The following is a 24,182-nucleotide window of genomic DNA, read 5'->3' on the forward strand; positions in this document are numbered from 1 at the left end:
ATATTAACCTTAGTGGTACATGTACTTTACTCAACACTTCTTTCAGTAACGAAAACCTGACATCGGGAAACAGAAATTGGATTACTTAACACACGTTATGAATAAAATACCGGTTGTGGATACATATTCAAATAAAATGCGGCCGCTTGTGAGGGGTAAATTTTATATTATTGCGCTAATATGCTGGACGCTGGTCGCGTTAGCCGGTGGCCTTTCGCAAGGGGTACTTTTGAACACAAACTCGTCAGTGACAATGGATTCTGGCCGTAAGGAGCAGGTGGCCACTGGTCAGGGGGGCCGTTCAAGAGGGGGACCACTGTATGTGTATGTGCCTTTTGTAAGTTTAGTTTTGTCATATGTTTATGCGACTTTTATGAGTTTAGTTTTGTCTTATGTGTATATGCCTTTTATGAGTTTAGTTTTATCTTATGTGTTTGTGCCTTTTATGAGTTTCATTTTGTCATATGTGTATGTACCTTTTATGAGTTTTGTTTTGTCTTATGTGTATGTGCCTTTTATGAGTTTAGTTTTGTCTTATGTGTATATGCCTTTTATAAGTTTAGTTTTGTCTTGTGTGTATGTGCCTTTTATGAGTTTAGTTTTGTCAGCTATATGTTTTGGACAGAGTTATTGTGAGCGTCAAGCAAATTTCTTCACTTCGCCTAGAAAATCATATGTTGCTTGCAATCAGCATAGTGCAAGAACCATTCAATATATTTTGATGGAGTTTGGTATGAACATTGTCTCATACACCTAGATGTATCTTTTATGGGTTTTGTCTCTGATCCATTTGGAAGTATTTATGACTCTTGTCAGTCTTTACATGGGATGTTGCTTATAGCCACGAGACTTTGTAGGAGTTGGATTTCAAGTTGTCTGTGTTACATGTTAGAGGAGTTATATCCCCTAAATGTCCCTCATCTTCTGACTTGGGTTTTCCAATGCATGTTCCTCCATGCAAGGTCTTACAGATCCAATAGTAATGAGTGAGGCTCCTTGTAATATACCCATTGCTAATAACTTTTGATTTGTAATACTTATAAAATTGATGAAAATCACCCTGTTATGATTTGCTTTTGAAGTCAGTTGACTTAAGAGTTATTAAAATCTCTAAGTTATCTGTAGTGGTTATTAATTCTGACCTTCATTTTTAGTTCATGGTTGATAGAGCTCGTCTCCTTGTCAAGGAGATGGTTGACAAGATCATGACAACCAGTGAAAAGTTTAATCGCAGCATCTGTCAGCAGTATGATGGGATTGTGAAGAAGATCACATACCAGTCAGAACAGACAGACCAGCTGGTGACTCAGATAAAGTATGTGGAGAGTCTTAGGGCTGGAGAACTGATGGAATTGAAGGTGAGGAGGAAATTGGAAATGAAGATTCATGGTGTCTTTTAATTTGTCAATGGAATTTAATTTTACAAGAGAGTACAATTTATAAACTGCAAACATTCTGGACCACCACATTTTTTTCTTGTATCTTTAAGTTGTTATATCATTCTTCTAATGTGCATGCATTAAAAACTTCTTTTTGAATGTAAATTCACTTCATGCTAACTGTAAATTCATTGTATCCTTATTTGTACTAAGCATATTTCACTGTATATCTGTGTATGATCTTCTGTCACCATCTTTAGCAGCTGTTGAATGAAAAAGTTGCTTTGTTGAGACCTTTATGTTATAATGCAGTTGAACTGCCTTGCCAACAACTTAAGTTTTTCAAGTGGTTCATTAGTTAGTTTACCAGACATGCAACTGAAAGGGTGAGAGTTCAGATAATACTATCTCATTAGCCTTGATGGTGTGTCCCTGGGCAGGCACTTTACTTCAAATGCCTAGACACGAAATAACCCACTTGTACTGCTGAGCTGTAAAACTGCACACATCATAAACACCATTCAACCACATATAGTCTAGTCCCAGTATAATGCCTTCCCTTTCCTTTGACCTTAAAATAAGGTTTGTCAAGTGCCAGTATAAAGCCTTCACTTTCCTGACATCTTTAAATAAATGAAAACCACCTGAAGACTAAAAATGGCCTAGAGTTTTCAAAACACTGTTCTGTACTTAGTTTAACAAAGTTTTCCATTGACTTTATGCAGCAACATCTATATATATATATATATATATATATATATATATATATATATATATATATATATATATATATATATACTGCATACAAAATTTGACAGACTCGGTTTATGCCTGTACTCCAAGAATCATACATTGTCTTTTAGTATTGTTAACATGAAAAGTGATAACATTTTATGTTTAGGTCTTGGTGGTAGACACCTTTATAAGTGCCATCTTAAAAGCTGATATTTGTTTACATGATGATGATGACAAAATTAGGTCACTATGTCCCATGTTTCATTTAGTTATGTAGGTTAACTGGAGGTCTTTTTCTGTAAAAAAAAAGCCAGAAAATCTTTTGCTTTTGTGGTTTACATACAAAAATTTTACCCTATATTTTAAGGATTTTATATCATTTATCTTTTTTGATAGACATTTTACAGAATTTTAGTATCTTTACTGTTTTCCTTTCATCTTCTACTGCATCATGTTTATGTTTATTTTGGAAGAGCTTATCTTTCCAAATTGTTTTTGGTGTGCAAATTCTTGGTATGAACATTTTTAATATTTTAGTTTCAATCAGCACCATATAGCCATTGCTGTGTTGATGTGCAATGAAATGCTAATACATTCATTCAGATACATGGATGGATGGATTGTCGTAGTGACAAAAAGACTTCTTGACCATATATTTTATAGATTTTTTCCTAGCCCTAGATGTATCTGTTATTGGTTTTATTTTGTCTTCATTTCAGACAGAGAGGTATGGCACAAGTTGGTCAACTTCATATTTTTTTAACTTATATCTTTTATTTTATATACCATTTTCAAACTTTCAACACCTTTACCTTTTATCTTTGACTACTTTTGAAGTACTTCATGTTTACAATTGTTTGTTTATCTTTTTAAAGTTTCCTTGTGGAGTTCTTTATATTTACATTTTTTAGAACTTGTATACTATGCATGCATACATACATACATACATACATACATACATACATACATACATACATACATACATACGTACATACATACATGCATGCATACATACATACATTCATACATACCTATGTACATACATACATACATACATACATACATACATACAGGCATGCATGCATGCCTGCCTGCCTGCCTGCCTGCCTGCCTACCTACCTACCTACCTACCTACCTACCTACTTACCTATCTATTCTTGTACCCTCCAGGATAAGCAAGAAATGGCTGCAGCCAACTTATCCTTCCTCATGGACTATGCTGAACTTCCGAGTGGAGATATATTGCTGAACAACAATACATTCACATGGTCAAAACGAATTTTACCCATGATCACAAGCACGTAAGTGTCAGCAGAATGTTGCTTTGGTTAACATATTTTTTTCACTGTCATGGCTGAGATCATAAGCTTATACAACGAGTCATTCAATGCAGCAAAAATATTTACCAATTGGAAGAAGGAAGAAGAAACATACTCTAGAAACACTTACAAAACCATGTGCCATGAACATGTAAACATGTTTAGTTGCGTTCCGTTAAAGAAAGTTACATAAACAAATGAAAATGAACAGTTAGCACAAAATGCAATGGAAATGATAAGTTCTTGTATTATATCATTTGAGCTACTGTAGTAGTTATTATACTCCTTTACACAAAGAAAAATCAATGAGAAAATTTGTATTTTTCAGAGAGCTAATATTACAGGATGATTACATTTGTGCTTTTCAGAAAGGCAAAACTACAATGTGAGAAAAAATGTATTTTTCAGAGAACTAAAGCTACAACGTGAACATGATTACTATGTAAATAAGCTTCGTGAATGGCAGAAGAAGTTCCAACAGGAGTTAGATGCAGTTGCCAAGCAGCTGAAGGATTTCCAACACAAGGAGCGTGCTTCTGAGGCAGATAATTATGTAGCTGAGCTTAAAGGCATACAGAGCAAGATTGAGTACTTCCTAGGGGAGGTAATTCTCAATTATTTTCAAATTAAAGTAAACACATTGATGACTCATTTATAACCACAGACTACAATATGTGGCATGACTTGACTGGTTTAGTTCTGAGGGTTACAATTTGGTAGACATGTTTGTGTTCATGTGTAGATGACCAGATGAGATTATCAGAATGTTATAGCAATTTGTTAATATTTATTTTCCACATTTAGGAACTTGCTGGACTTAGATTTTAATGAAACACCATGCTTGCATGATTAAGCAAAGTCCATTTGAGGAAGACAAATTAAATTTATAGGCATGTTTGTACATATATGTTAGTGACCTGATTAGATTTTCCTGTCTTTATAAAATAAATCAGTTTTTGTTTTATAAGTTTTGGGGTATACATGTTTTATTAAATTAAATGTAGTTTTAAAATGTTCATTAATGCAAGTAGGTGACATCCGTTTTAATTATTTCTATTTTGCTGGAAAATGAAATTTGTAAAATAAAAATACTTTTACATGCCCATGTATCCACAAAGTGTTTGTATTTACTGTGAAAATATATCCAAACATATATGATGATTTTACAGAAAGTAAAGATAAATCACGAGGAACAGATGCTAGGGATGGAAGCTACTACTCAGTACACTGAAATCCAAGAATTTAGCTTGAAAAAAGAACCATTTGATAAGCTGTGGGGTACTGCTGTCAACTACCATGCCCATGCCGACAAGTGGCTGAATGGACCACTGCTAGATGTCAATGCCGAGGATGTGGCAGAAGAGGTTTCATTTTAGAGCTGCTTTACCATTCTAGATGTTGCCTCTTTTTTGTATATTCATCTTGAATAGTTAGCAAATTAAATACTTGCAAGAATATTTAAGAACATTTGGAATCTAAAGTTAAAGCTTGAGTTTCAAAGTTGTCCAAGGTGTTCTTGTATATATTTGAACTGCATAAAATATGTTGATGCTAATTCTCAAATGCTCACTTTATTGAATGACCATGAAAGAAAAGTCCTTCCAAAATTGACTTCTCTTGCTGTCTTTGTTTTATGTAGATCCAAAAGGTAGGTCTAAATAATGTTAGGACAGTGTGTAGTAAGGCATACATTACCATCATATTTGGTTGAATTTAATGCTTATCCACATGGTTCATACACACTTCTTTAATTTATCAGAGGGAATACAAACGTTTAAACTGAATAAAATAAATTATTTATTTAATTCAGAATATGTGTTATAAAATAAGAGTAACATTGAATAGTTGTCAGAGAGAGTAGCATCCCTTTGATGTAGTGGCACAGTTAAGTGTTTAACAATCATTTTTGTACCTATTTATGCAATGACAAACAAGTAACATATGTTGAATGTTTAATTTCAATAAGAAAACAAATGCTGCTTATAAATTTGCAACAGTCAATTAAAATTCCTTGAAAAGTTCTTGTCAAAAACTTTTCCAGGGCTGTATGAAAATTTATCCAGCTATGAACAGTGTAGACCCAAATCTGATGTTACGTAATGCTTAATTCACAACACAGATTGGGGTCCATGCTATTTGTTCCTTTTATGATTTAAAGCAAACGGCATAGACCCTGATCAGCTGAATATATCATTCAGTTTGGTGCTTGTAATGCAGTCATGCTTATAGTGTATACACTGTCTTGTACAAATCATAGCCTAGATTGACTAAGTCATGCATATAGTGTATACACTGTATTGTACACATCACAGCCTGGATTGACTAAGTCATGCATATAGTGTATACATTGTCTTGTACACATCATAGCCTGGATTGACTAAGTCATGCATATAGTGTACACACTGTATTGTACACATCATAGCCTGGATTGACTAAGTCATGCATATAGTGTATACACTGTCTTGTACACATCATAGCCTGGATTGACTAAGTCATGCATATAGTGTACACACTGTATTGTACACAACATAGCCTGGATTGACTAAGTCATGTATATAGTGTATACACTGTCTTGTACACATCATAGCCTAGATTGACTAAGTCATGCATATAGTGTATGCACTGTATTGTACACATCACAGCCTGGATTGACTAAGTCATGCATATAGTGTATACACTGTCTTGTACACATCATAGCCTGGATTGACTAAGTCATGCATATGGTGTATACACTGTATTGTACACATCATATCCTGGATTGACTAAGTCATGCATATAGTGTATACACTGTATTGTATACATCATAGCCTGGATTGACTAAGTCATGCATATAGTGTATACACTGTCTTGTACACATCATAGCCTGGATTGACTAAGGTGTCATCTGCTGCTCATTTGAAATGGCCACATAAAAATATTGCTTCACACAAACATGTGCACGAGTGGTAATTATAAGGAAAGGTATGTGTAAAAAAAATGTTTGCAGCTGTTGCAGTTACAAGAAAACAAATGCACTTTTGCTGAGAACAGTTCATGGCACAAAATAATACATGAAACCAGCTAGAGGTAGCTGCATTATGACAGAACGTTAAAAGTGATCTCATTTTTAATATTCATATTAACTTAAATGTAGTCACATTTTTAATATCCACAGTAACTTAAATGTAATCACATTTTTAATATCCACAGTAACTTAAATGTAACTGCATTTTTATTATCCACAGTAACTTAAATGTAATCACATTTTTAATATCCACAGTAACTTAAATGTAATTGCATTTTTAATATCCACAGTAACTTAAATGTAACTGCATTTTTAATGTCCACAGTAACTTAAATGTAATCACATTTTTAATATCCACAGTAACTTAAATGTAACTGCATTTTTAATGTCCACAGTAACTTAAATGTAATCACATTTTTAATATCCACAGTAACTTAAATGTAATCACATTTTTAATATCCACAGTAACTTAAATGTAATCACATTTTTAATATCCACAGTAACTTAAATGTAACTGCATTTTTATATCCACAGTAACTTAAATGTAATCACATTTTTAATATCCACAGTAACTTAAATGTAATCACATTTTTAATATCCACAGTAACTTAAATGTAATTGCATTTTAAGTGGAAATGTCTTTGAAATCTTATTTAAGTCAATTGCAATTAAGCAGCTGAGTGAGCATGACAGTATTCTCCATCAGGGTCACTGTGACATGTAAATTGCTAAATGCTACTTAATTCATGTAAATTGATTTATTCATATATGAATCTTAGTATTATTTATGAGAAAAGAAAATTATTTAATGCAAAATACATCTTGTTATACAAAAATCTTATTGTTAAAATTATGATACATGCACCTGCTTGCTGCTTTATTTTGTGAGTTGTTAAAAACCAATACAGGGGGAAAAATGCATTTTCAGTTTGAACAAAAATATAAAAGTATTTAGCCTAAAAGATGTTGCAAAAATAGATGTTACATTTAACATAAAATGTGTCACACAAATACAAAAGAGCATGCATTTTACATAAAATGATTAGCCAGGTGCAGTTTGTATGATTTATGTATTGATAAGTAATATACATGCAGTAAACTCAAGACTTGTTCTGACTGAACAAATATCAAAATTGTGCTTTGCTTGTTTGCAAGAAACATTTTATAGAATACATTTTGCATGAAGTATGAAGCACAAATACATTTTAAAAAATTGAGCATTTTGCTTAAATCTTTCTGCTCAAAGCAATATGAATGAAGCAAGTGGCATTATGCATTTTGCAGAAAGCATTTTATATTAAATGCAGTGAATAAAAAGCTTGTTATGATTGGACAAATATGGAAAACATTTAACATTTTGCATACATTGTTTTATGAACTGCATAATGCACATTTCACATGAAGCATGTAGAATAAATATAAGATAGAATGAACATTCTTTATTATTCATAAAGTTTTTAGCATTAGGCATTTTACATAAAGTCTTTAGCATTAGGCATTTCACATAAAGTCTTTAGCATTAGGCATTTCACATAAAGTCTTTAGCATTAGGCATTTTACATAAAGTCTTTAGCATTAGGCATTTCACATAAAGTCTTTAGCATTAGGCATTTTACATAAAGTCTTTAGCATTAGGCATTTCACATAAAGCCTTATCATTAGGCGTTTCACATAAAGTCTTTAGCATTAGGCATTTCACATAAAGCCTTATTATTAGGCATTTCACATAAAGTCTTTAGCATTAGGCATTTCACATAAAGCATTAACAGTTCAAGTCATTTTGTTTTTTGGGCTCTCAGTAATTATTCAATCATAATTCAAACATTTTCAGAAAGGTTGCAATTCTTATTTCTAGGCCTGCCCTTTTATTATTTCATGCCATTTAACAGCTGTTCATCCTCTTAAATTTGCCTATCATGGCCACAAAGATTTATGGATTTGTTGATGGATGAATTATTTTAATTTCAGTATGACAATTAGAATATGGATTTGAAACATTTGCACATGTGTTCAGTAATTCTTTATTCTTTCCAGCAAAGAGTTTTTGGTCTCTATTTCTAAAACAAATCGAAACTACTAATATTTTAATATTCATTATTGATAAAATTGCATTCTGTTTCATTAATGTTTTGATTTCTGAAATTAAAAAGATTCCTGTTTGCAGGTTCAACAATTGTGGAAGACAGCATACAAACTGATGAAGCAGTTCAACCACCCAGATTTCCGTGGGCCATGCAAGGCTGCACTCCAAATCAAAGGGAAGCTCGAAAAGTTCAAAATCAACATGCCTTTAATCAATGCCCTCTGTAATCCTGGCATAAAGGACAGGCACTGGGACATGATGAGTGAAAAGGTATCAATAGCAGATGACATACCGTATAGTCATTTATAAGTCAGATCCAACTGCAGTCAACATAGTTTATGATTTGCCCTCCCATAATGCACTGGCAGATCAGGGTCTACATTGTTTCTTCCTTCTGATTACCCAGGTAGATTGCACTGACCCAGGTCTATCATGGCATTATGTGTCTAGGCAGTTTGCATTTGGACCTGTCATGTGAGCAAGTAATGATGCATAGTAATACCAGTATACTGGTTTACCCGTGTATTTTTCCTGTTGTATGTACCACTGTACTTTTTTACTTTACTGGTGATTTGGTAGTTTTCCATCAGTAAGGAATATATGGAAATTCTCAAGTAATCTTGTTATGAATATAGTAATATTAACAGCATTTTAATACCAAATGTGTGTATTTTGTCAAAAATAATTTTGAATATTACAAATATATTTATGTTATGATCTTTTAATCACACATGTCACATGTGATGGCAGCCAAACAAGATGTTGTAAAAGATATTTCGGCTAAATCCAAATTTTTGGGAAACATTTTTTGAAAAATGCCATTTTTTACTTATTTACTAGCATATATCAATGTGTTAAGCACATATATTCCTTTTCAAGACTGAATCATCCTAGGATTCCAGGAGAGCACTTGTTTTATGTTTGAATTTTATGTAATTTCTCAAGTCCACTAAATATTTTCTATTTTGTTGAGTTAGTGTGTTTTATGTTTACTAGCCCTCTGTGATAAATATGTTGCCAACTTGTCCAGGTGTTGGAATCCCACTCAAGCCTACTATGTATATCAATAATTTAGCTAGTAAATTGTAGGCTTCAGTGTCAACATTTCCTGTTTTAATCAACAAACTCTCTAATGTCAACACAAGGTCTTTTACAGGGTGTCAGCTGTGGCATAAGTATAATCATCATTTCAGTTAAAGTTTTCATATGGCAACTTATAAACAGTTAACATGGTCACTGCACATTAATAAACTATAAGGTACTGACCATTTAATTGGGTCAGGGCGTGGCTGAAATTTTCTTTTGAGCTGAGATATTTATTTTATTTTATCTTAAGATAATTACCGTATATACTCGCAAATAAGCCTGTTCGCATATAAGCCAACCCCCCCAAACTGAATAGGTATAAACACTAAAAAGTGCATGACCCATGTATAAACTGACCCACGACTCTGAGACATCACAAGAGTTCTAAATGCATTTATTTAGGCAAATTTATATTAACGAAAATTACATGTATACTTCTCTATGGGTTGGCATATATGATTATTAAAAAGAAATGGTATAAACTTGTTTGAAAAGTAATTTATTTAATTTTCTGTTTTCTTATTGTTTCTGCCTAATTTAGATGTGTGTATAACTTGATTGAACGATGACAAGAATTGAGTATTTGCGAGTTGCTTAACATGACCTCTCCCTTTTGACTCAGTTATTGTTAGTTTATGCATTATTGCATTGGACATTTTATATCAGTGCACCAGCAATTATGTTTTTATTTTGTCTAGAAAGTGTAAATACCTAACTCATTAAAATGTGATCCCGGTATGACATTACAATGCACAATACGTTTTGATTCAACGCTCACAATTAGGCTACTGAACATATTGACATAATGGCACCACCGCATATACATTGTAGGTTTGAACACATGCTGAATGAAGTACATTCTGCTGAATGAAGTACATCCCTTGGAGTCGAATCATGGATACCATTGCACTAAACTTTAATGATATCTCCAAAATACAATAATTAATTTTCAGAAATAATGCTTCGAAAATTATGCTAATACTGTAAAAGGTGAGTTGTAGTTTGATGTAAACTACCTTACACCATACCTGTCAACTCTCACACTAGGAGGGAAAAAAACTCCAGAATTTTGGGGTTGCTCCATATTTTAACCCCGATTTTTGCAGAGAATTCCTGATTATTACATTATGTCTTCTATTTTCATTTCTCCTAAAAAGGAAAAGTCCTAAATAAATAGATATATTGTATGCAATCCATGAAAGCCAAGTTTTGTTGTATCACCTGTGAATATTTTATGTGATGAAATAATTGCTTTACAAGAAAAGAATTCACTTCTTCACTAAATAGAACGTTTTGTTTAAACATTATTCACATAAAAGTTGGGTTTTTTTTACCTCTACAACAATACAAAAGTCAGAAAATAAACCAGAACAAAAAGTAGACCACAACAGTAAAACTGTTGACAATTAATTTCATTCCCAAGAATGATCACTTTGAATGCTATAACCCCATATGCACCATTCCCACCAAAGAAACTTACACGAGTGAACACCTGGCGTTTTTATACCATACATACGAACATTAATTACCATCATTAAATTAAAAGAAGGAATAAAAATACATACCACACAGCATATGTGTCCTCAAAAAACTTATTCAGAATACATATGTTTTATAGTAAACAATACTAAGTGCCTTATGAATTGACAGTAAGGAAATAAAGTCAGATATACAGCGAGGGGAAAATAGTGGCCATATGTAAAGTATCATGAGGCTGCCTATTTACGTACCTTTAGTTTAAACAAATTTGGAATCCTTTGTTTGCTCATCATTTGTTGGTGCTTGTAGAACATGGTTTCTTTGAATTATGATGGAGGGCCAGTTGTTTTTCCAAAATAGTTGCATCAATAAGGATTAACTTTTAATTAGTCATGCTGGCTTTCTTGCTTGTTTATTTGAGACTAACCCTTAGCTATTGTGCAGTATAGCAACTGCTGACCAGATTACAAAAATAGGGCACATCTTGGTGGAAAAATAAGGCACATCACAGGGAGAAATGTCACGTCCTTTGTGAATTTCATGCATAATGGACTCAGAAGATTGGTCAATATTTAGTGAAATCAAGGCTTTAAAAATGCCACAAAAAATACTCTCAAGTTTAGGTCCCAATCTCCCTATTTTTTTTATTAAGTCTCCTACTTGGCTTTTGAAAAGTTGACAGATATGCTTGACACCAAAATTTTACAGAACTACAGTAATCATACTAATATTATGGAATTGTAGCATGCAACCCCTGGTCTAGATCTTACAATGGACTCCGTTATACTAACCCAACTTCTAGATTTTCTCAGATTTTTCTATTGATCCTCCCTATAACTTTTCCTGACAGTGACATATTACAGTCTTTTCCAAGATCACAAGGTCATTAACCTTATATCTGAAGCCTATAACAATATGGTCTCTCCCTTTTACGGCACATTAGACAAACACACTGGCCTAGTGTGACCTCTATCACTTAACAGGCTAGCTTTGGGAAATATTTACAAAGTCAGCAAAGATATCTTGCTACAGAATGAAAGACAGTTACACATCAATTAACTTGTATAGTTTCCCATCAAATTTCCCTCTTAAGAGAATGTCAATTTCAGGGTTTTACTGATTAACTGGCCTGTATTGCTGTCAGAATACGAAAGACAATCCACCAACTATCAACAAAGGAGACACCAAAACTTCAAGCTTTCAATTGTGTGGAAAGTTATGTTGTTGTTCAGCCAAAACAGAAAATTAAAATAGATTGATGATGATCTTTGTTGATCAATAGTGAGAATTTTAACCTTTATTATTACCAATCTTTGTGAACATGTTATGCTGGTTATATGCCTTGTAAAATGAAGCATACATGCCTTTTCATAAATATTACCTCAGTTTGTAGGATCGCTTATATCATTGAAAATGAGTAACTCGTGAGCCCATGATTCAATGTAAATGAAAAAGCTGTAAAGGACAGGCTGCAATGTTATATGGAAGAATGCAGTTTGGTCAAACAATGAATAAAGCAAAATCTGTATCTAATATGTTTGGGAATAAATAAGGATTTAAGTGACACTATGCATGCCTTGCACTGTGTAAGTACTGCACATTATAGTTCATCCTGGTCTCCCAGGTAAACTCAATCGGCCTGCAAAGTCTGTATTTATCTTTATTTAATTCCATGTCGGAGAAATTAGAAAATATGCACATGTAAAATAATAACAAAATCAATCATATTACTTTATAACAGTTTAATAAGTGTCAGAACATCAGAAAAATGATTATTTTACATGCATGTGTACATCTTAGGACATGGAAAATGTATTTTTTTGTGTCCCAAGATTTACAGCCATTACAGTAGTCAACAAAAAGACTTCAAAACTGTCAAGTTTAGACATTGGCCCATGGATGAGCCAACCCCTCTTTTTCCAGACCTTTATTTTTTCCTAAATTATTCGGTTTGTACACAAGTATATACAGTAATTTTATTTAAAATAATGGATATAATATGGTGTCATTTTGATCTAGATCAGATGAAGATATTTTTTCCAATTATTGACTACCTGAATGATTTTTTTTTAAAAAAGTGTCAGACTTGAGCCTTAGAAGATTAAAACGCTGGTCCCTGATATAATTGCGGCATACCGCAGTATTTATTGCATTATGTTCAGAAATATAATGGTGTATTGCAGTGCAAAATTGTTTGTGGTACCCAGCTATATTAGCAAGTATGGTTGTCAAAATGTATGTGTTTAATAGCATGTGAGAATAATCCTGGCTGTATTATAGTGCTGAGTAAAATTTGTAAACATGTGAAGGTAAAATTGTCTGAAATCTCGAGGAAGATAAACCCTTCCAAGTATTATACTATGGCCAGATAAAAGACTAAAAGTAAACATGTTAATATTCTTTCAAAGGAAAGATGAAACTTAAAAAAGGTAAAACCCTTAAAATACAGGATTAAAATGTTGTATATGACTTAGTTCCAGAATACTATCAGACATGTACCCCCAAAATTCATGGGTACATTTGGTGATGTCAAGTTGGTCCTAAATGAAAATGGTACTGATCCGAAATCCAATATAGCTGACATGGCATCCCTCTTGGATATCTAATTCCTACTTGTCCTGAATGGAAAGTCATATTAACATGAGAATTACAGCAGGAAACTTCTTATGATCCCTAGTTGCTTCTGAATGAAAATGGTTCCACTTAGATATCCAATATGGTCACTGCAGTACAAATCTAGCTATTGCTGCTTCTCCAAATGGATAGTTGAATCAACATAGGTGTTTTACTGACTGATTTCTTACATTGTTTAGTTAGTCCTAAATGATAAAGAATGTTGCCTTCATTGCAACAGATCAGACTTCTGAACTGTAAAAATGCACATTTTCCAATTTGAGAATAGAAATACATATTTTGCTGAAAATTGGTTTATCTTGCAGAAAAATGTTGACTACCTTACTGAGAAAGTCTTGTTTGGTTTGGCAGGTATGCAAATGAACAATAATGGAGCCATTATATCTTTGCTAATTTTTTGTTCCAGGTTGGTTTCAGATTGCGCCCCACCAGTGAGACCCCTCTGAGTGAGTTTCTGCAGCTGGGACTCGAGAAATACCTGGACAGCCTTCAGGAGATCAGCTCCCAGGCCAGCAAAGAGTTTGCTCTGGAGAAGGTAAAAGCCTTGGTGGTGGTGATAATGATGATGATTGATTGTGAAGATGATGATGATGATGATGATGATGATGATGATGATGGCAGCAGTGGTAGTTGTTTGAAATCCATTTACTTCATAGCTTGAAACCAGCAATATCTTTTTTGAATGCATTATCCAATCATAATACTTTAGGAGTACTGCCACTGCTACATACTGATATACAAGGAGTTCCTGGACTTTTCACCTTAAATATTATGGTCGACAATGTTAACACAGTGTGAGAAAATTTATGATAGTATGATAATGATACAAGTGTTACAGTGACAAACGTATGAATGGCAAGACACAAAATTCCAAGGAACAATTGTTGTTGTTGTTGTTATTGTTATTATTATTATTATATGGGCTTTTCCATTTAACAATACATGTTACCCAGCGAAGGTAGCTTTTTAAAAATGTATGCCAGAATTCTTTGATTTCACAGAGTTCATATTAAAATGATAAGAAAATTCTAAATTGCATCTATGGGTGAGTAACCACCTTAAAAGTACCTTCCCTGGGTCCCATGTATGTTTTAATAAAACAGCCCTTATTATTTACTGTATTGTAAAGTACTCATAATTGAAAATAATAGAACATCCCTTATTATTTACTGTATTGTAAAGTACTCATAATTGAAAATAATAGAACATCCCTTATTATTTACTGTATTGTAAAGTACTCATAATTGAAAATATTTTTCTCACTTATAGGCCCTGGAGAAGATGAAGAATGATTGGAAGAACATGCATTTTAGCTTTGTCCCTTATAAGGACACAAGGATCAGCATCCTGGCAGCACCAGATGATATTCAAGTCCAGCTAGAGGATCATATTGTCAAGACAACCACCATGAAGGGTTCACCTTTTATTGGTCCATTTGAAGCAGAGGTTAATCAGTGGGATCATTTGTTGGTGAGTTATTTTAGCACAAGCTCTTTTTTATTTTGTTGGTTTTGTTACATTTTGGATCAGATGTAGGTTACAGTTATGCTCATGTGCAAGCTATGAACATAACAGTTTTATACTTTATGAAATAGTGAATAGAAAAAGAAATAATTTCAAGCATTTTTTTAAAGACTTAACAGTGTTGTGCTAACTTTGGAGGTAAAATGAGCAAATGTGTAACATTTTGCAATTGTTGATATATCTGGAAAATCCTAATGAAAATTTGCATGGTCCAGGGTCGGAAAATAACAAAACAATTACCTCACATTTTTAGAATTTAAGTAAAAGGTTTACAGAAACTCTTATTTTAGGACTGATTGTCAGGACAGTATTGGGATATTGTTTGCTTTCTTGGCATGTATCCAAATTCTTAAAGCATGGTATTACATGTATTTGTAGGATGAAGTGAGACTATACTATACATGAATACAAGGGCCTTGGGAGTGGAGGGGGTATTTTTGTTATTCATGTATTGACAAAAACAAAATGTTAGTTTGCAAACTTTTGCCTTCTTTGTTTTCACATATGGTTGACAATGTTATATGCCCCTCTTTGATCAACAAACTGTTGAAGGAATAGATTGTGCAGTTTCTAAAAGCAGTGATGGCGTTTATTGGAAACGCTGCTCTTCCATTTTGACTGCTTTAGTCTCCTCTTCATTAAGTTTCAAAATTAATTGTCTATTACATGTTCATTACAGATTTTCTCATAATAATTAATATGAGTTATTGGCATATTTTCTTTTATATAATTATATCAACAGATAGAGTCATGTTTTCAAGGAGGATGTAAAGGTTTCAATACAATGATTCTTATTGTCAACCATGTTTTTGGCAATGTGCAATATGTAAATAAAGTCAGTCAGGAGACTATGCTTGTATCGTCGTAAAACATCATCAGATTGATGACTTTTTCAGACAAGCAGGATGTGATTCATCTTTTGGTATTAGAAATTGGAGACTTGTATTTGGATAGAGGGTTAAGGGGAAAGCAAATATTTGATACAGTTTCTAGAGGGTTGGATAGAGGGTTAAGGGGAAAGCAGGTATTCAGTGCAATTTCTAGAGGGTTGGATAGAGGGTTAAGGGGAAAGCAGATAATTGATGCAGTTTCTAGAGGGTTGGATAGAGGGTTAAGGGGAAAGCAGATATTCAATGCAGTGTCTAGAGGGTTGGATAGAGGGTTAAGGGGAATTAAAGCAGATAATCGATGCAATTTCTAGAGGGTTGGATAGAGGGTTAAGGGGAAAGCAGATATTTGATACATTTTCTAGAGGGTTGGATAGAGGGTTAAGGGGAAAGCAGATAATCGATGCAGTTTCTAGAGGGTTGGATAGAGGGATAAGGGGAAAGCAGATAATCGATGTTGGATAGGGGTTAAGGGGAAATCAGATATTCAATGCAGTTTCTAGAGGGTTGGATAGAGGGTTAAGGGAAAAGCAGATATTCAATGCAGTTTCTAGAGGGTTGGATAGAGGGTTAAGGGGAAAGCAGATATTTGATACATTTTCTAGAGGGTTGGTTAGAGGGTTAAGGGAAAAGCGGATAATCGATGCAGTTTCTAGAGGGTTGGATAGAGGGTTAAGGGGAAAGCAGATATTTTATACATTTTCTAGAGGGTTGGATAGAGGGTTAAGGGGAAAGCAGATAATCGATGTTGGATAGAGGGTTAAGGGGAAAGCAAATATTCAATGCAGATTCTAGAGGGTTCAATAGAGGGATAAGGGGAAAGCAGATATTCGATGCAGTTTGTAGAGTGTTGGATAGAGGGTTAAGGGGAAAGCAGATATTTGATACTGTTTATAGAGGGTTCGATAGAGGGTTAAGGGGAAAGCAGATATTCGATGCAGTTTCTAGAGGGTTGGATAGAGAGTTAAGGGGAAAGCAGATGTTCGAGACAGTTTCTACGGATTCATTACTTTCATATTTATTTCTAGAAAAGGAAATATTGTTGAATGAATTTGTTATTAGATAAGATGAAACACTTCTAAGTATTAAAACTAATGCTATAAATGACCTTCAGATGGTGCAGTTATGCATTTGGGATGAAAATAAATAGTCAGTACCATGAAATTTGAAAACCCATGAGACAGGAGAAACAAGTATACATGTACTTGTACTTTATATAATATGTTAAATGTATATAAACGAGTTCCCTATTGATATCCCAAAACTTTTTCCACAGTGCAGCAAATTTAATTTTAGCAAGAATACACATATAGTAGCCAGTAGCTGGTATAGGTCACTGGTCAATCTGAGGTGGAAGTTTCAGGCAGGGTTAAATGCTTATTGGAGATGTGTAATGCAGAGCTCCATATCAGGCCATGGTGGATAGTCAAAATTGGTCATAGCAGGACAATTTAAAAATAAATGTCTGATCATTTGTAGTCTCCAGAAATGAACCCTTGTTAGCTGGACACTCATATCTTTGTGCCAATGTAAAACTTGTGCATCCAACTACAGTACACACTTTATGTGACCATATATATGTAACTAAATGTTTTGCTGCCTGGAAGTTAAACCGATAGAATTCATAGTCAACCATGTGCTTCATTTTCTTCTGTGCTTGTTCATTCAGTTGGTAATACCCATCTTTGTTACTATTTGAATATTCAGGAGTAATTGGAGTTGCCTTCCCTTCTTCAGGAGGCATTGTTGAGTGAACCATGTACGTTTTGTGTTAATTAATGTGACGAAAATATACAATGGAATTGGAGCTGGATATTTAATGCCAACATTTACTGAGCATTAAACATTTGTGTAGAATATGTGAAAATATTCATTTATACTATTCTTCCTTCATTCTTGCTATCTTTTAGATTTTGTTATATAAAATAGCAAAATAACATTCCTTGATTTACTTTCCAGATTCTTGAAGTTAAAAACATAGAGATGTCCTAGTGACTTTGTGCTTATTCAGTTCATATCATTACAGTACTACATGTATATTGTTTACGAAGAACACATAAATCTGATTATTTTGTTTGTCTCTGTTGCCTGTTGTTATAAAGAATTCATTTCCACAGCACCGTGTGAAGGATACCCTTGACTCTTGGCTGAAAGTGCAGGCAGCCTGGCTGTACCTGGAACCGATCTTTGGGTCTGAAGATATTCGCAACCAGATCCCAAAAGAGGGACAGATGTTTGTGGAGGTTGACAACCACTGGTAAGCAAAGCATTTTCTATATTTTTATGTCATCACATTTGGAAAAATGTGACTATGATAACAGCTGAGGTTGACAACCACTAGTAAGAAAAGCATTTTCTTTTTTGTTATCTCATCGCTTTTGACAAAGTGTGAATATGAAAAGTCATCTACACATGTATGCATGCACACGTGACTGTGTATATGTGTGTTTTTTTAATGTAGCTTAAACAATTTTCCAGTCATATCACTACAATGTCTGCAATGTGGCAGTTTATAACGATGTCTAGCACAAGGGCATCATGCCGCAGACATGTAGCATCATGTCCCGCCTAGTCACATTATCCTGGCACCATTCCACCCAGTCCTAACACTAACCTCTTAATGCTGAGTGACAAGCAAGGCAGCTGCTCATACCAATATTTAATAAAAATGGTATTGGTATGACTTACTTGGCGTTTGAACCCGCAACCTCCTGCATCTGAGGTAGTCACTCTAACCACTTAGGCCACTGGAGCAGTTACCATGTCTATACATGTGTGTACATACGACCATGTATATATATGTATGTACATGTGACTATATGTATGAATGTAAAATATTGAACAACTGGTACGCCATTTGAATTAGAGATTTTAAATCTTAAATCATGATTGGGGGTGGGTGTTAAGGTGTGGTCATGGTTATAAAAATTTTTATCAACCCACCTGGTTGAGCTTGGGGAATAGGTGTGTTTAGACTGGACAGAAAATTAATAAAAAACTGAGGACAACATTGGGACTGACCTGTTCTGGTTTGTATTAGCTCTCAGTCCTACTTGATCTAACAAGATATAGAAAACAATGTAAATCATTAATTTGGTGTCACTTAAAGTGCAGAAAGAAGCTGCACTTTCTTGGCAGTTGTGAACTTCAATTTTGTTTTTGTTGCTAAAATGTTTTTATTTTACATATTAATTACATTAAAGTGCAGCTTATTTCTTCTTAGTGACTATATACAGGTGATGCAGAATTTACGCCAATTTGATTATGTGATTTCATTTTAACACTATTTATAATGAAGAAATAAAATTCATTTTTTGCCAATTTGTTCACTTTCATACCCTCGATATAATCATGTGCCATGATTTACACACAGCTTGTGCATATTTGATTTATGCCAATTTGGTTTTATGCCAATTTGGACTTATGCCATAATCTCAGGAATGCATCTATAATGTAAATCAGGCATCAACTATACTTTTATTTTATTTTAGTTTACAAATTATGAATAAGCTCAATCAGTTTAATTGAATCAAATTTTAAATAATAACATTATGTGCATATTTTGATTCATTTAGTGTTTGCTTGCAATTACATTCAAATCCAGGTCAAGGTTTCTAATTTTAAATAAAAATGTTTTCTTGTTGCTATGTGCAGGAAGTTGATAATGATGAATGCAGTGAAGAACACAGAAGCAATGGTGGTTATATCTCAGGATCAGATGCTGGAAAAATTGCAACACTCTGAGGTAAGATTGTCATACCCACATTTGCCTGTGTATAATGTATTCCATGATCTGTCATGTATATAATGTATTCCATGATCTGTCATGTGTATAATGTATTCCATGATGTGTCATGTGTATAATGTATTCCATGATCTGTAATGTGTATAATGTATTCCATGATCTGTGTAAAATGTATTCTATGATGTGTCATGTGTATAATGTATTCCATGATCTGTCATGTGTATAATGTATTCCATGATCTGTATATATATTCCTGATCTGTCATGTGTATCATGTATTCCATGATCTGTCATGTGTATAATGTATTCCATGATCTGTGTAAAATGTATTCTATGATGTGTCATGTGTATAATGTATTCCATGATCTGTCATGTGTATAATGTATTTCATGATCTGTGTATATATTCCTGATCTATCATGTGTATAATGTATTCCATGATCTGTGTATAATGTATTCCATGATCTGTGTATAATGTATTCCATGATGTGTCATGTGTATAATGTATTCCATGATGTGTCATGTGTATAATGTATTCCATGATATGTCATGTGTATAATGTATTTCATGATCTGTGTATATATTCCTGATCTATCATGTGTATAATATATTCCATGATCTGTGTATAATGTATTCCATGATCTGTGTATAATGTATTCCATGATTTTTCATGTGAATAATATATTCCATGATCTGTCAGAACAAATTTTAAGCCTCCAAGCTATCCCTGTGTTTTATAAAAGTCTAAAAACCTCTATATTTTTTAATATATACTTTTATCCTACACTGTTTCCCAAATATCTATAATATACAAATATTTTGGCTGTGAGAAGCACATGCCAATTTTTATGATAAATGTAATTTTGATTAAAATGATAAAAAGGCTATAGAATGATTAATCCTGATGGATTTGCTCAATACAGGATAGAATAGAAGTAGCAGTAATGAATTTTTCATAATGAGATTTTAAAATATATCAGTATGAAAAAATTTGATGTCACCACAATAGTGATTAAAGTGGTATTATCCATGTGTTGATTTCATCTCTGGAACTACTTTTTGTTCACATGAATGAAAAATATCTGCTCTCATATATAGTTCCATATTTAGGCTTAATTTTTCTTCTCTCCCTTTCTCTCTCTCCACTAGGATAGAGAGATCTTAATATATGCTAACACTGTACATTTATGCAAGCAATGACAAGGTACCCTCAAAATATTATTATAATCAAACTCCAAACACAACAAGTCAGTTTCAAGTATTGATTTATTTATAATAGTTGTCTACATCAGTTGCAAACTCCCATTGATCACACTTACTTGGCCTGTTTTAATTCAACATTCAGTGTCACCCAAACTTATTACACACTTCAGATAATACAGTTTCTTAGAGCAAATTTGGATTGAATAGAATACCAAGAATTGTTTCATTTGCAATTTTTACTCGCATCATACAGATAATCTTGTTTGAAAATGTTGGAGAAATCAAGGATATACAAGTATTGATTGCAAGTTGAATTAAATGACCTACAGAATTTCGGGGCATCATCTGTTACTGACAGACTGAAACACTTGCCAATGCCACATCATTTCCTGTTTGAGTGAATAATTATACAAAATAAATAAACAAAATCCTAATTGGTGAACCTGCAGTAATTAAAATCTTTTCTTATGCTCAGAATACTGCTGGATATGAATGGTCTGTGATGGTTGTACTTTTAGCCCACTAATATTCATTGCATCATCTTTGTTTGAAAACGAGCTTATATTTAATAAAATACAAATTTCAAGAAATATATGAATAAGGTAAATTTATAACAAGTCACTGTCCTAAATTATATTATAATTTGTGAACTTTTTCTAGATACACCTCTCTCTCGATAACTTGCGCACAGTGGGGTCCACAAACATAGACCACACTGTTAGTGAGGGCACAAGTTACCGAGGGACCTCCAAAAATTGATACAAATCTGATTTTGTACCCAAAAAAACTGCAGGTGGGTTGGGAACTGGGATGTTTAATAACTGAATCCTGATTTTACAATCACATTGATAATAATTGTTAATAATGCGCTTTTTCTAATAAAGTTGTTCGTTTTTCTGTATAACCCTTTACTTCATGCAAGTGCCTTTTGACACCTCTACTCCATTTTGATGTAAGCACCTTTTGATGCCTCTACCTGATTCTTATAATCTACTCGATGTCTCTACACCATTCTCATGGAAGCGCCTTTTGATGTCTGCTGTAAAACATCAGCCATTTTGAGCGGGTTTTGATAGTGCCACCTTTGGGGAAAACCTCCTATTAGATACTTCATTCATTGGTGTGAATGACCAATACGTCATATCATGTGGTTGCTGTTTAAGGTCTGGTCAACATCTGCTTTTTAAAGTAACTGGGTCATATTCTCCATTCTCTAAAATGGAGGATGCGGATTACTTACTTGAGTTTTCATGATTAGAATCACAACTATGAAAGCTTCAATAGCCAAAGTAAAGACTCTAATATAGATGTAGGCAACAATTAGTTTTATAAATCATCAAATTCAGCTGATTTAGTGATGTAGATGCAGACAAAGAACTTGTAAATTTTCAGTATATGAAATGGCAGGTCACGCGGCTTCACTGACTTGAGGCTGAATGATTTTTTTCAAGATTTTAAAGTACATTTTAAATAAATTCTGTGATTTTTTTTTTTACACAGCTATAATGATCGGATTTTACTCTTTAATCATTCCATACATAATATATGTGTACCTAAAATGTAAAATGGTTGAAATTTATGTTAAACCTCACCTATACTACACTGCTTAACAGTTAACTGGCAGGCCTATGTAAATGGAGTCAAATAGGTAAAAGGTGTCCTCTTTATAGCGACTGCACTGGGTAACTTTGCTACATGTATACTGAAGGGCTAAAAAGCCATACACTCTGTGAGGTAAAGGGATAAATAACATTTATTTTCAAAATGCCCAACAGGTGAAAGATCATTCCAACTGGTTTCAATGCGAAAGCATCTGTGTATTATGTCACTACTTTTTGGTTTGTTGATTAGTCTGGTTCCCAGAGTGGTTTCGAATAGTATCCTGGCATGTCATAAGTCAGATTAGCAGGGAACTAGACTGTTGATAACCCACCGAACAAGATTCCTTTTTTTTTCCTCAAAATTTTTTATATTTATTTTTTGTCAGACAATTGCCTATGTCAAAACTCAAATTTTGTATTGTTCATTTAGTACAATATTGATGTCATGATTTCATTGGAAGTAATAGTGAAACTTCTTATCATCCTTGAGGATATCTCTAAGTGCTAGTTCAGGAATTATCTGAAACTCACTTGCCCACAATGGTCCATATCTAAGCTCTTTATTTTATGCAGTATTCATTTCGCTTGGTTGCCTTGCCGTCTCTGATCACAGTTATGAACAAGTCAGTTAATTTAAGTTAGTTTATGTTACATACACAATAACATTTATAACAGTGTTCGATTGTTCAAGTGATGAGGGTTCACCCGACATACCACTGGGGCCGCTAGATTTTAAGCATGTAGGATTTGCATGCCTTTTAACTTTTCTTTCATTCCACCTCCATTATTTGATTCAAAAGACAATTAATGTGATAATACAGAGGAGGCCAGCTTTTAATTCAGTGCAACGATACAACAAATACTTCCACAAGTCAGTCATCAAAACATGGTTGGCATTTAATTATGTTCTCAGAGAAACACTTGCGGACAAAGCTGTTATGTTGGATTGACACAGTGGTCAGCACAGAACATAAAGGCAGATGCTGTTTGCAGTTCTGTGTGCATTATGCACAGATATGTAGTATTTATTTCATGTCTTTAGAGAATTTGATTTATGTTCAGCATGCCTTGTCACAACAATCACTTTAGTGGACATGTTCATGCCTTGTCAAAAGCTTGACATATCAGTCATTTTAATTTCCATGTGCTTGCCTTGTCAGAAGCTTGACAGAGCAATTACTTTAGTGCCCATATTCATGCCTTGTCAGAAGCTTGACAGAGCAATCATTTAGTGCCCAGGTGCATGCCTTGTCAGAAGCTTGACAGCAGTTACTTCAGTGTCTATGTACATGTCTTGTCAGAAACTTGTCACAGCAATTACTTTAGTGTCCATGTGCATGCCATGTCAGAAGCTTGTCACAGCAATTACTTTAGTGACATAGTGCATGCTGTGTCAGAAGCTTCACACAGCAATCATTGCAGTGTCTGTGTGCATTGCCTTGTCAGAAGCTTGACAGAACAATCACTTTAGTGTCCATGTGCATGCCTTGTTAGAAGCTTGTCAC

The 24,182-nt window shown here is 33.7% G+C and overlaps 1 protein-coding gene across 1 annotated transcript in view; it reads left to right on the plus strand.

Annotated features, from left to right (window-relative positions):
- Positions 1-24,182, plus strand: part of LOC149802203 (dynein axonemal heavy chain 3-like) — a 281,860-nt gene that overhangs the window by 29,540 nt on the left and 228,138 nt on the right. The window contains exons 7-15 of the mRNA XM_089956614.1: positions 1,155-1,358; positions 3,285-3,415; positions 3,842-4,037; positions 4,603-4,797; positions 8,602-8,790; positions 14,126-14,254; positions 14,989-15,189; positions 18,248-18,387; positions 19,785-19,875. Of these exons, the coding sequence (XP_089812740.1) occupies positions 1,155-1,358; positions 3,285-3,415; positions 3,842-4,037; positions 4,603-4,797; positions 8,602-8,790; positions 14,126-14,254; positions 14,989-15,189; positions 18,248-18,387; positions 19,785-19,875 (1,476 nt within the window). The remainder of the gene's footprint in view (positions 1-1,154; positions 1,359-3,284; positions 3,416-3,841; positions 4,038-4,602; positions 4,798-8,601; positions 8,791-14,125; positions 14,255-14,988; positions 15,190-18,247; positions 18,388-19,784; positions 19,876-24,182) is intronic.

Source organism: Sinohyriopsis cumingii, chromosome 4 (genome assembly GCF_028554795.1).
Source record: "Sinohyriopsis cumingii isolate HCF-2022 chromosome 4, ASM2855479v2, whole genome shotgun sequence".
Taxonomy (NCBI): Eukaryota; Metazoa; Mollusca; class Bivalvia; order Unionida; family Unionidae; genus Sinohyriopsis; species Sinohyriopsis cumingii.